Source organism: Convolutriloba macropyga, chromosome 10 (genome assembly GCF_964194025.1).
Source record: "Convolutriloba macropyga chromosome 10, txConMacr16.3, whole genome shotgun sequence".
Lineage (NCBI taxonomy): Eukaryota > Metazoa > Xenacoelomorpha > Acoela > Convolutidae > Convolutriloba > Convolutriloba macropyga.
Window position 1 is genome coordinate 29,420,250 of NC_134477.1, and position 14,839 is coordinate 29,435,088.

At 34.3% G+C, this 14,839-nt stretch overlaps 1 protein-coding gene across 1 annotated transcript in view; it reads right to left on the reverse strand.

Moving 5' to 3' along the window:
- Positions 1–249: 249 nt before the first annotated feature.
- The window catches only part of LOC142347983 (arylsulfatase B-like), a 16,142-nt gene continuing 1,552 nt past the window's right edge, over positions 250–14,839 (reverse strand). Inside the window, exons 2-5 of the mRNA XM_075399148.1 lie at positions 10,648–10,772; positions 7,190–7,579; positions 4,451–4,587; positions 250–659 (exon numbers count right to left, since the gene is read on the reverse strand). Of these exons, the coding sequence (XP_075255263.1) occupies positions 400–659; positions 4,451–4,587; positions 7,190–7,579; positions 10,648–10,772 (912 nt within the window). The 3' untranslated portion in view covers positions 250–399. The remainder of the gene's footprint in view (positions 660–4,450; positions 4,588–7,189; positions 7,580–10,647; positions 10,773–14,839) is intronic.

Genomic DNA, 14,839 nt, shown 5'->3' on the forward strand with positions numbered 1-14,839 from the left:
CATTAGGAGATTGGTTGAATGACCCTTTTTCTCTCTATTGAGCTATAGTGCTTTTTTAGCTAGGGTAATAAAACATTAATAAAAAAGCAAAAGCCAAGTTACCTTAAAAGTGGCCATTTTAAACAGAGTGTAAATTGAGGGGGAGTATATTTATAATTGAGGGGGAGTATATTTACAAAACGCGATCAACTCATGCTTTCGGTGTTTTCATTTTTCGTTTTGTAAGTGTTTTCAACTCATTTTCACAAATTTCTTCCAATCAATTAAATTAGTCTTGGTGGGTGTATTTATGTAGTGGTGCATTTATTAATGTATACGAACATCCAAATACAATCCAATTATTGCGCCTGTTTATTATAATAAGACATGAGCGCGAACATCTATGCGGTCTTTATTGAGTTAAAGTTCATGTTTTGATGGCCCAAGCCAGTTGGGAGGTATAGTAGGATCAGAAGTCCAGGGTTTCCAAACATAGCCCAAATTCTTAGGGTTGCCTGCTTTCTCAAGAATTGGTGGAACAAGTGGCTCTACCTGAAGAGTCTCCCAGTATTTGATTCTCTCCAATAACATCTCTTTTATTGCCTGGTAGTTGGGATCATCCACTAAGTTGTAATACTCGCACGGGTCATTGTCAATGTCAAAAATGCATTCGTCCAGCCCTATAGTACAAAAACCCATCCTCATCACACAGATTTAATGCGAATAGTTTGCATTTACTTATAAATTAAACGAAATATCGGGTGTTTATCACGCATTTTTTCTTGGAAGAAATGACACGCGAGAACAGGGCCGATTGCATTATTTAATTACGCGTTTCTCTCGTTAAACCCATATGTGTTCACTAGATTCACGCAACAATTGATTCAAAAATGAGTCAATGTATCGTGTTTTAACCCAAGGCCAAAGTTTTTATTCAAGTTCAAAATTTGTGAAAAATCTCCTAAAGAGCCACTATCATCAGGTCTTTGGAGCAGAATGCCCCCTGTCTGCTAAAAAAGCCAATTTTTTGGTCTTGCATTGAACGTACAATTCTTTCTTAGTTGTTTAAACTAGTTATTTAAACTATCAGTTGATCAGTTGAATAAGATTGCAGCATGTAGTGCATCTTCAGTTTTACTGTTTGCAGAAATAATTCTTGCTCACAAGACTCTGGTAAAAAAAAATAACCATTTAAAAATGACAACTTTGTTCTGGTCGCCATATGCTTTATTATCAGCAGTTTTTTTAGTACACAGGACTCCTTAATTTGCCTTGAAAGGTTTTGAGTTACAGTAATTGACCTGAATGTTAGTGTTTCAAAGTCAGTTTGAGAGTTGTGTAAGTTCTTTATGACAATTTAGGGTAAATGTGACTACAAAATAGTTTCAGAAATGACTCCACACAAAGAAGCAGTAACAGAACATTGAAAGAGCGGCATAAGATTAACAGTGATGCTCTCTTGAGGTGTGCGGAGTAGGAAAAGCAAAACAGTAAAAGCGTTGAATGACAATAAAGCAGAAAAACATTACAGGAAAAGTCCTAGGAGTGAAATAAAAAAATAACGATCTGACTATTAATATTATTGATGGCGTAGACTGCAGTAGTCAAGAAAGCATGTAAAAATACGAACAAGATCAAAGAAAATAATTTTAAAAGGTTGATTCCAATATCAATATTTTGAATAAACAGTTCAACTATGGTACCTTGGTTCACCTACAACAAATAGGAAACAAGAGGTGTAAAAATAGCAACAATTAGCAATTTTGGCAAAACTCGGGAATTCATTGATGTCTTTGAAAATAAGTGGTGTGAAAACCAGTGACGAACTCAATGATTAAAAAAATTATTCCTAATGGCATGATATTATTTGTTCATAGGACGACTGTTATAAGTACGTACCAGGGAACACATAACAAAAAATAACAACAAACAATCGCTACAACAAAAGGCCACTAAAGTTTTTCAAAGATGAACAACAGTTCTCAAGATAACTAAACCATAAATTTTCACTGCTACAAAAATAAATCATTTTTTATCATAGATATGTTTTCGACTCATTATAAATTTGACGAGTCCTAAGGTTGCGGTAATTAAGTGAAAAGAATGAAAAGACAAAAAAGAGGCAATCAGAACTGAAAAGTTAAAAACCAATGAGAATGTTCAAATAATAATCTCCTTAATTTTCAAAAATTGAAATAAAAATAATTGAAAACAAGACTAAAAAACATACCCCCGTGCTTTCTTTAAAGGAAAATTGTGTATAACAAGGAAAAACAGTTGACAGAACAAAAACAAATATATTATCCAAAACTGACAAAAATTAGCAATCTTTTTGAGCTTACAGAGTTTCCATTTCGCTTCGAACATCAATTATAAAAAAATCGGTTGATACTTTCAACTGCGTATCATTATTAAACTTTTAAAAATAAGAATAATGAACTGAACAATTAAAAATTTAACAAGAATGAGAAGCACTAAAATATAACTCCATTTTAAAAAATTCTCTAAAATTAGTTACCAACGTTGAATTTTAGACCACATTGTTCCACACTTGCGAAAAAATAATCTTAAGATTTCAAATGAGAAATGTTAATCAAAAACCGTAATTGAAAGAGCAAAAAAATAAGAAAACTGTCAAAAATAAAGAAATCATTCTTTTTGAAAATAAGAAGTTATGTGCTATAGTCGTCAAAAACATTAGATATGAAATAAAGCCTTCAAAAAGATTCAATAATGCCTCATTAAGCAACAAAGAAGCTATCTTTAATTAAAGTATTGGAAAGAACGACAAAAAACTACAAACGCTCAAAAACTCAAGGAGATACTTTTAAAACTATGGTGTCAGACTCGTGAAACTTAGATGGGGCCATTAGAAAGCCTCAATTATGTGTCCATAGAGCCAATGAGAGCTTCCATTAACGACAGTAATGGACTGAACATTGGAAGATCACAGGACCGCAAAACGAGCAGAACTACTAAAGTTAGGAAACTAAGCTAGTTGCATGAAAAAACAATTGTGTCTAGATTCTACGAAACATTAGCTTACTACATTTAAAAAATGCAGTTCTGCAATTGTAGAACATGTGTCAACCCATTGAATAGCTTTCGTGAAAAAAAACAGAAAGTGAAGTAAAGACGGAAGTTAAGTAGCTGAATAAGAAGAAACAACCGAGCTCCCGAAAACTCAAAACTGTTCAACCACTTTTTTTCTCTCGCATTTAAACTCTTAAAGAACATGTCTATGCAGCAAGATCACGCTTTTCATGCTTTTTTTGTGTAGAAGAAGTCACCGAACAAATGGAATTCAAAGTTGTGGTGTGAACAGATCTTAAGAAATCAAAACCGAGTCAAAACTTTAGTTATGAATAAAAAAGTCAAAATAAGAGAATAAAGAAAAAACAAACAAAATTGTATGAAGAAAAACAAAACAAACATTGGAAATACACTGCGTGGTTTCAATATTTATGCCCAACCTTCGATGACAGAAGTCAATCTTTGAAGAGAAAGAAGTCAAAGTTCAAAACCTGAACAGATGCATTTCACCTAAAAACCTATAACTGTTATTCTGTATTTGAATAGGCTGCAAAAAGAAGTTTTCAATATCCACGAAATTTTTCAGAATTAAAGAGAGAAATTATTTGTTATCTCATTATCTGGAAGCTTGCAAACTTTTCACAATTTTTCAGCTATAATCAAACTACTCTGCAAATTTGCGTGATCAGCTATACTTGTTTGGCACAAAAATTTGATTCTAGAAAAATTATTAAATTGCCTAATCTTGCACTAAAGTTAAGATTCGTTAAATACTTTGGAATATATCAAAATCAAGTTTTCCGATCAAGGTAACATCAGTTTTTCCAAACAATTCAAGTTAAAAAATCGTTGTTTGTCGCAATTTTAGCAATGCATGAAATTCCGGGCTTCCACGCGGGCCGAGGTTTTGTAAAACAAAATTGTCTTTAAATAGCGGTGAATAATTTTTTTCATCGCAAAGCACCCGTTTTATCTTTTAGCGGTGAATGAGGTGATAGCGGTGATTTTTTTACGATTAGCCTTGAACAAAAGCATTTCTTAGCTCAAGATTTTATCATTTGAAGCAATATCAAGAAATTTCAGACAAGTGTAGGTCTGTGAAAATTCATGTTCAGAACATTCACAGACTGTTACCCCAATTATTTTTTATATGTACTGGATTTTTCTCTTCATTTATGATGGCTCAGTACTGTTTGAATTCATTTTCAATGTTTCAGAATTTGGTAAATATAAGACCAAGGTACGGGCTAGCTTTGAATTTTTTTAAGAATTGCATTTTTATCACTTAAGAGTTTCTTTCACCGCATTCTACTGATAGCGTTAAGACTTTTAAGCAAACCCGTTGAAATTCAGTTTTCGTTCGCAGTAAATTTAAAGAAATTATAGATTTCTGTCGATGTTAATAACTTCATTTGCATCAATGCAAGCCCTCTATCACCTGTTATGTTAGAATGGCATTTGAGGTTAATGTGAGTTGGCACATCTCCACACCATATCTGGGACGATGTGGTGCCTGGAAGCATTTCTTCGGAGCTGTCCGGGTCGGAGCCAGGTGCATTGAACCAGCCATCATAACTAAAATGATGTCGAAAAGTGACCTGAAGTTTTAATACTATAACTATTGGTTCTTCTCCTTTTCCAAAAAAAACAAAAGAGAGTGCATTTATTACCTCCGCCTCCACTGAAAACTTTAGCTCATACGCATCTGTTTTTTCAGCTTGCCTGTAAGTTTTTGATTTTTCGAAAAGGATAGGGCGGAAAACAGAATCCGATGAAAAAAAGAAAACAAATGTTTTCTTAAAACGATAACACAGAAACTTTCTATAACTATTTATTTATAGTTTCTCTTAGTAAATCTCAACGGAAAGACAGACCATAGTTGGATTGTGAAAAAGTATCAAAGGATCCAACTGTGAAAGGATCAACGACAGAATCGGAAAAATAATTACAAAAATTGACTTGTTTTTCGAGGAAAAGTTTCTCCGCTGCATGCTGGTGCTGCTCTCACAAAAATTTTGCTGGATTTTTGGAATCAAAACGAGCAAAACAAAAACAATTTTTTAAAATAACTATTTGCGTTACAGGGCAGTTTGTTATGTCAATAAACCGGTAAAGTGGACAATTCCAGGCTCTGCTTTTAACCTTGCTTGTCCCAGAAAACTTATTATAAATTATTGGTACCCGTGGCTTTACAGCACACTTAAAGTATTTCATTATATTTATACTTACTCACAATAGTATAAATGTGAGCAAAAAAATTTTAAGAAAACTATAAATGTGACAGTTTTTTAAAATTGAAAAAAACTATTCTAATCAGGGTATTTTTTCTATGCATGTTTAACTTTTAGAGGTAAATTAATGAAAAATCAATGGTTTTAATTAAAAACAGAGAAAAATATTTTGCATTTTTAAAAAAAAAGATTTTCAATTCGACTTTACTTCATTTTATTTTCAGCGTTTTCGGATTTCATGTGTGTATTCAAAAGTTCAATGGAAATGGCTTTATAAAAGGGTATCTGAATGTTTTTTTCCCGTTGACTGTTGAAAATCAAGCAATACGGTAACTTCCAATTATATGGGTTACTCACGGATCTGTTGACACTTTTTCAAAATTTCTGCACTCAGTTTAGCGTGGTGATTTTGGTCACGTCGGACCAGACAAACTACAATTGATATTTTGCAGCTTAATTTTTTTCACTCTGGTTATCATATATTTTGAGAAAAAGGGTACTTGAAGAGAAATTCAGTTGCTCAGTAGCGATTTTCTATTAATTTCCGGCATCACCAAGAGTGTTTTTTAAAAATTTTTTGGAAATTGTTTATCGGCTGTTTCTAAATAATTTTCGTATCTATTCCCTAAATATTTCAGGTCTTATTTCAAGACTTTTTTTAGTGTGAATGAAATGTCTTTATTTTAAATAGAAGGAGAAAAATTGAATCTAGTTTAATTATTCATTTTGTCGCGTCATAGACACCTTCTAGCTACAGAACATTCAACAGAACAAAAGAAAATAAAGGGAATAACAACAACAGCACAACACAACTATTGCAGAAAAAATTTTCTTTTTATTTAACTCAGCATTTAAACGCTATAATAAACTGATTATGAACAGCCAGTAACTTGTTACTGTGTCTCGTTGACTAAATATTCTTGAGCAGTAAATAAAATGTTAGTGCAGATTGTATTTAAAAAAATTGAGCAGTAAATTGCGCTTTACTTTTTCTTGATCCATTTATTTGCTTGGAAGCATTCATTAACTTAAATTTAATTTGAGTTTTCACTAATAAACTCACAAGCGTAAATGCTAGGAGCATTACACATTAAAATTTGAAGAAAAACTCAAATAGTCCACATTAGCAGGGCACAGTAACCAATATGTTACTGCGCCCTGTTACCTATTGGCTACTGTAGCAGGGCACAGTAACCTATTGGCTACCAATAACTTACTGGCTACTGTTACCTATTAACAGGGCACTGTTATCTATTGTCTGCCAATAGCCTACTGGCTACGGTACTATGTTATTGCAGACTATGTGAGCCTTTATTCAATTTTTATTGTGTACTCCTCCCATTATTTATGCTCGTGAGTTTATTCAAACTCACCTTAAGTTTAAGTTAATCAGTTTACTTAAAGAGGAGTTAAGCAAATACCTTTGCCTTCGATTTGAATTCATATCAGGGTGAACTGGCATACAAAAAGATCCCTTATTGTGCAATTTGTAGCAACTCGGCATCTCCACTCCAATTTGATATTTATAACGTAAGCTTAGCAAATAGTTAAACACAGTTTTTAAGGCAACCGTAAAAATATAGCGTATATACAGTTTCAAAGGTGAACCACAAGAACGTAATATCTGAACAGATTTGGAACCACAAAAACAAACTGGGCGTGTAGAGCTTTTTTGTCATACGCGGAAGAGCAGCTGCTAGAAACCTAGGCATTTGTTTTACCGAGTGGCGTTGACATTTTTTTGTCCTGTTTCACTGACACTTTACCGATTTAAGAAACCCGAAATAAGTATAAGTTGTCTTTGATTCGCAAAAAGACAACAACCCAATGCAATTTCAATTTCTTTCATCAAAGAAAACGCCACTATTGGAACAATAACAGCCTCCTGCTATCGCCTAGGGGCTATTAATAATAATTTTTTCTGCGGATAATCAAAAATCCCTTACGTCGCAAACCATCGGTCATATGGATTCAACAGGTACTTGTACTGTCCCACTTTGATCGCTTTAGAACTGAAGAGCGGATTCATGTTGATGAGAACTTCACTCCTTGGAGATATTTTGCTCTTCCCAGTCAGAATATCCATCATGTTGTGACTGTCAATATCTCCCAGACTCCCAACATCCCCTCCAGCTGCATCGTACAATGTAGGAAACCAATCACTTACGTGCATAAGATCCGTCGATACTTCACCTTTGCGCTTTTTGAAGACGTCTCCCCATACAAAGCCCACTGCTCGGACCCCTCCTTCAAAATAGTAACACTTGCCTGACCGTAGAGGGAAGTTACTGCCCCAATTCTTCTGGAAGTTGTTTGGCGCGCCTCCATTGTCGGTACTGAAAAACTCACCCTAGTCGAGACCTGGAATTCATGAAAAGACCTATTAACTCCAGGTAGGGGGTAAATATTGAATTAAATTACACGGTCGAGGACCCTAGTTAAATTCGAGGCTAATTCTTTCCATAAGTCCAGCCAAATTCTTTTCATACGCAAAAATGAGGAACTAAAAAGTTCCGACAACACCTGGGTTCGATCCCGCGGACTTCTCCAGTCTTACCCAATGCTTAACCAATTGCGCAACATGTCCTTACATTTGACTGAAATTGAAAAAAGTCATTATAACGGTCGTGAGCGTAATTCCAGGACATAATTTATTGTCCAGCCAAATTCCAGAACACCTTTATTGCCTAGCCAAATTCCAGAACATCTTTATTGTCCAGACAAATTCTAGGACGGTTGTTTTAGTTCCAGCCGAAGTCCATGACATCACATTAGGTCCAGACAAATTCTTTTCATACCCAATATCTGTCGAGGACAGTCTTTTCATACATTGAAGCTGTCGAAGACGGTCTTTTAATATTTCCAGGTCTTGACTAGGGCATCTATTACCTTAGATTTAAAGTGAATCATCCAAAAACGGGGACAATTACCTTTCACATGAGAGTTTTCAAGAGGCTTTTTGGATTTTATTTAATGCTGACAATGGAAAAGCGCAATTAAAGAAATATATGATGACAAATTGAACATAAACAGCCTACTGATATTATGACTTCCTCATCATGCAGCACGGGAAGATATTATATCAACGAAGCAATTTCTTTCAAACTACAGCAATATTCATACAGACTTGATGGATAGTTTCTGAATGACGCTGAAAGTAAACTACGCAAACCATTGGTTTTGCTAAAATTTAATGCACTGATTTATCAATGAACTGAATTCTGATCTCGCGTGGTAAAAGTCTCAATCAAACGTGGATTCTACGTGGATTTTCAAGTGGATCATATCTAAGCGTTTTTTTGTAATATAGTTTAAGCAGAGTCAAGAAAAAATTTCTATAACTGTGTCATTTTGGATTAAAAAAAACTTTTAAACACTTCAATTGCCACCTTAGCTACCCAGATTGAGGTGCCATCCGGAAGTTACCCTGATCAGACAAAAGTAAACTCTGATAAGACCATCCCAGACCAAGTGCTGATCAGACTGATATGCGTTTGAAACACCGTGTGCGCTCGAAGTTGTTTCTGATCAGAATTTGTCAGACGGAAACGACCGATGATCAGACCGAAATCAGACAATTGTCCAGACGATTGTGCTGTCAAAATTACTACTGATCAGACAATTGTGCGCTCAAAATTGCCTCTGATCAGACTCAATTGCGCTCAAATTAGTCTGAGCAGTAAACAGTTTTCACTATCAACGATTCTTTTAAATTTTGCTCTATTATATTCATTTCATAAAAATCGATGTAGGCAGTATTAAATTCATCTGAAAAAAGCCAATTCTAAAAGTATTACTAATGGAAAGGAAACCCAACTGTTGAGAAAAAAAATTATTTAGGATACCATTAGTGCATATTTTTGACTCAATGGACGAAGTTATACAGTTTTCCATAAGAAACGTCGTGGTGTTCAGTAAATCAAAATTTCCTCTTAAGGGGACCAGCTTTTGCTACCAGCTGGACCCCTTTGATTCTGATCAGAGGCAGCAGACTCTAGATAAATCTCTGATCAGATTGCTGTTTTTTTTCTTGCCTCCTTGCAGAGCCAACATCTCTCATTAAAAAATTGAAAAAAAATGCGCTCGAAATGGTCACTGATCAGACCCAGTTGCGCTCAAATTTTTCTCTGATCAGACTAATTTGCGCTTAAATCCGCCTCGGATCAGACCAACCCAGACGGAAATGACCTCTGTTCAGAATATTACCATCCGGAAGTGTTCTCTGACCAGACCATCCCCAGACCGAAGTGACCTCTGACCATACTTAAGCGCGCTCGAAACAAATCCCAGACCCTGAAATTTTGGTCTGGAAAGACACCATGTGCGTTGGGTTGGGTCTGATCAGAGGTTACTTCCGTCTGTCACCTCGACCTGGGTAAGAGCGAAGTAGACAATTACACTCTTGTCCCTCGTTTTAAGGAGTGGAATGAGTGTGAAACCTCTACCCGGGCGTAAGTTTGCTACAACTTTGTTTGACTGACACTTTAGCATCACCGAGGTTTCAAGTGCTTCTCTGCGCTTTTGTTGAGAATAGGTAGCAGTTATTTATCCTGTAAAACTTATCAGAAGGTAAGATGTTTCCAGGATACATAAAATTGTTTGAATTAATTCAAGAGTGAAACATATTTTTGTGCAAATTCTTTTGGTCTCTTTGCTTATTCGTATTCCCGAGTATCCCGAGTGGTACAATTTCAGTTTGCAATTGGTTTCAGCTCCGTTTAATAATTTAGTGAGAAATTTTGTTACAAAAATACCCGGGACAACTCTGAATGGTTATCTTGTAAGGTCTTACAAGGTCCTGACAGAATCTTACAAGGGGATGTATCGTCTTACAAGATTTTCTGACAGAATCTTACAAGATAAACAGTCATCTTTCAAGAATCTTACAAGATAGCCATTTGCCTTACAAGATCTTATGATGACCATTGGTCTTAAAAGAATCTTACAAGATGAACATTTGTCTTACAAGATCTTACAAGGTAAGCCTTCGTCTTACAAGATCTTACAAGCTAAACATTTTTTGCAAGAATCTTGAAAGATCTTACAACATAACCATCCAGTCTCGCCCCGGGTGTAGAATAGTTCTATAAAATTATACCAAGAGTTCGGCTCTATTTAGTGACACATTATATACTTCCGAAAAAACATTTATCTAATTTCATCTTTTTGTATCTTGAGTATTATTCTCGAGTGACAATCTTATCCTTAATATTTGAGAGATATAGTGAATTTTTAGACTACGTGTCAAAAAGGATAACTACAAATATTTGAGAAACAACTTATTGTCACTGTTAATTACATTGATGCAATACAATCTTTTTGGAATCAATTTCATAATTGTTGAGCTAAAAACGCTTGTATATTGTTTACTATTCTTGGAAAGCTTCGCTAAGGATGAGATAACCTGAATACGATGATGGTGTTGTGCAACACTCCTCGAAGTTGCAAAGATTTGAAGACATTTCTGACAGCAGAGTCCAGTTCCCAAACTGCACCCACGTACTTTCTCCGTTGGTTGTTCCAGATGTACTAAAAGGAGAAATTCTGAATCATAGTCGAGAGTTGATCATATGAAAATTCGTATTAAAATCACGATTTTTGATCGGGAAAAAATGCTCTTGAAATAATCAAAAGTCTTCGGAAAATGACACAACTTAAAGCAAGCAAGAACTTAAATTCTATAAAACGCCAACTTTTTTGCAGGACTCATAAATCGAGGTTTTAAGTGGTTTCCTGCGCTTTTGTTGAGCGAATATATAACAATTGTTTATCCTGTAAAACTTACCAGAAGGTCAGAGGTTTCCAGGTGACAAAGTCGAACATATGAAGAAACTTATAGTCGAGTTGGGGGGATTTAGAGAGCGGGGGGGGGGGGGGGGGTAATTTCCCAACATTTATTTGATGGGAGCGCACACCACTAAAGTCCACCCACAGTTTTTGATATATCAGAAGACTTTGGGTGGACTTAAGTGGTGTGCTTGACAAATGCTCTTTGTATGCCCGATATCGGTTTTCTAGTCGGCCGCACAGACGTTATGTCCGAAAACACTGCAGCATGCTAACATATAATGGTATAATAAAAGTATAATTACTTTTCTCTTTAAATGTGTCAGAGGCAATTTATCTTTTGCTCAAAAACTTGTTTCAAATGTACTGAAATAAAACAAGATTATGATTGAGCTTATCCGAAACTAATTTTGACAGAGATTATTTTTCTATGATGACGCTATTAATGGCCAACATCAAAAACCTAACACATTACACAAATATATACGATAAAAGTTGATCGTATAAAAGAGATCTGAACACTAGAAAACTAATGTTGACAAAAACAATGACGGTTATCATAGCTAATTAAATACAAGTGTTCATTATTGCTTCCAAAATGTTACTTCATATAAATCTGTCTAATCGATGCTGGTTTCGGTTGCAGTTTCAGCTTAGTGACTGAGAGATCTCGATGTTTGGAGTTGTGTGAAATAAACGTTTTAGTTACTACAGCATTAAATGGCGAAATTGGACTTTCACTCTATAAAATTTTTGCCCAATTAAAAATCAGTTGAACCAAGTCTTCTCCATTATCGGTTGTTTCTTTTGCATTTTTTTGCAATTTCCTCTTGTTGATCTCCTTATGAGTCTGGAGTAGATCATAAAGATAAGTATTTCATTCATCTAAAAATAGGGCCGTGAATTGCTCTATAGTCAAAAACGTTGATATGGAGTGGGTGTCCGGTCAGCGTTAGCACTCGCAGTGTGCGAGAAACATTCATCTTTTTTATGATGATCAGTTCCGATAGTCTCGATATATTATGTGTTTAATCTTTGTAGAGCCCTAGATTTTTGTCGAATAATACGCCAATGGTTGACAATAGTCTCCTCCGTTGTTTTGCCTGTTAATACCAGTGCCTTTTTATTGTTCCGACCCTCTTGAGGGGGGAGGAACTATATACTCAACTGGGTTTTTTTTTGTTCCGTGAATTTTCGCCGCTCGATATATTCATCGTAGAGAGTTGAGACTGGTATCATTAGAAAGCTCGTCCAGCGTAGAATATGGAATTAAAAAGATTTTTTTAATTTTCGTTTTCTACAGGGAGTTATCGAGGCTTAAACTTAAACTGAGAAAAGAAGAGTGAATTCACGTTGTTTTTATCCACATTTTCCGGAATTTTTGCCTAAATTTTCGTCAATTTTGTTAAAATTTGTTATAATTTATAAGAATAGTGTCGTTGATTTTATTTTTGAAGACGAACAAGCATTTTTGATTGTTTTGATTTAATTTTTTGGTCAAAAAATCTGGATAAACATTTCAAAATTTAGCCTTTTTCATCAACAACAGCACGAAATAAGCTACTTTAGTCCACTTTGATTAAATTTGCCTACAGTACACCCCCAAACAACACTCATACAATCTTTGTAGACTCAGAGGGGGGCTATTTCTACTTCAGAGTCCGCAGAGAGTGCCTTGTAGTTAAAACTTTGCCGTTTTTTGCTAACTTTACTCGTTGATTATCAAAAATGCAAAATTTATTTTGAGTTTCAACTCAGAAATTATCTATATCTACAACATTCGAAAAATCAATTGTTCTTAACGGACAATAAGTATTAACAGTGGTAGTTTTGGGCCATTCTTGGACTGTTACAATCCAAAAAAATCGGGTTGTAATCAGTCGGTCTTTTTTTTTTTAAAAAAAAAAAGACTTTTTTTTAATAATAAAGAACAGAACATATCAAATCAAAGCTCAGGAGTGATAGGTCCAACCAATTCGCTTGCTAAACAGCTCCAGGCTAATGCATTTAGTTTTTTAATTGAAAGTTTATGGTCGTTTCTTTTTTAAAAATAATTGACTTTTCAATAAAAAAAGGCTTAATTAACTTTTCCTCTATTTTTTTCCTAATTTGTTCAACTTCCAGCTTAGTGTCAGCAAAAAAATACTGCTTCTTCTTTCTACTGAGTTAAAATTTATTCTCGGTTGCAGTTTTAAGCCTGAAATTATTGTTTTCTGGCTTTGATACTACAAGATTTTAGATTTTTGTTTGTTTTGAAATTTGCCAGTTTTTCACGTTTTCTAATTTTGTCACATTATCACATTATTGACAGTTCTCATGTCACCTTATTAGCATTCAAATTAAAGCACAATTGAACATATTAAAATCCTGAAAGATATAAATCATCGTTTTAATGGCCTCGACGCCTCTTTCTTGAAGAAATCAATTGAATTTTTTAATTTTGTCTTAACTCTCATTTATACTTTGTCGTTTCGGTCGTATGAAATTTCCTGTATAGTGATAGCTTTCATTGGCTTTTCATGGAAGAATAGAAAAACCGATATTCTGATATTAGCAGATAGCTGATGGCTTTTATGACTTTCAAACCCATCGTTTTCAAAATTAAAAATAAACTTTTTTAACTTCGCAATTTTGTTCTTTTTATGTTTCTTTTTGTTACCTAATCTCGTTAGTTGATTACAGGTCAAATATGACATTATAAGTGTCAAGGGAATAAAAGGGATTGGTGTCCCAAAATCTTTTTTTTAAAGATTTTGTTATGACCTTACTGGCTTCGACACCGCTTTTTCACAGAAAAAAATTAAAATAATTTGATTTTTGTCATATTTGACGTTCTTTTTGTAGATGCAAGAAATATTCTGGATAATTACAGGTCTCGAGGGTTTTTTTTCCATGAAAAAACGACGATATTTAAATATCTCTTTTTGTAATTAATGCCTTTCATGACATTGAATGTAATTTTGTTTCGAAAAAAAAATTAAAAGTATTACATACTTTAGCACTTCGCTTTTTTGTCTACTTGTTACCTAGTCTTACTAATGAATGGCCACGTACTACATTATAGTTGTTTGAAGAAGGCGCAATCAAATACATTTTGAGTGACAAAATTTGGCTTGACGGTTTTGACAGCGTTTTCTGGCAGGTTTCAATTGAAATTTTGTTTGTTCTTTGTTGTTCTTTTTAGCCGCTCTAAAAAATGAATAAGGTCAGGTCCTAATGCCCTTCTATAGAAGCAGTGGTAATCGCAAATTTGTGGTAATATTAATTTATTCCTAATGGTATTTATTACTTTGAACTTAATTGTTTCAAAAAAATAAGTTAATTTTTTTTACTTTTCTGTTTTTGTTCTTTTTTGTATAATTGTTACCAAACGTTTTTATGGACTGGTCGCATATGTTTTCTGGTGATTTATAAGTTATTTTTGTTTAGTTTCAGGTTTATCTGACGGTATGTTGACTTTGTTATTAAATTTAGTTTTTAAGAGGGACATAAATTTTTTGATGTAATTAATGTTTGTTGTTGTTGTTGTTTGATTTTGCTGTTCGTTTTGACTCGCTTTCTTAATATTGACATATTACAGCAATCTAATGCATCAATTTTTACTCCACTGAGTTATTTGTTTTGGAGGTTATCTTATCGTTCATACAGAATTTTTTGAAAAAGACTTGGGCTTTTTTGGGATTCGCAAAAAATAATTTTTGGGTTTTTCTATCTGTTCCTCATTTGGTAGACAATTATGCCAAAATTGTGGATGGGCGGGGTCGGAACCTTATGTGCCATTGCACATTACCGAGCCGCCTTGTTAGCAT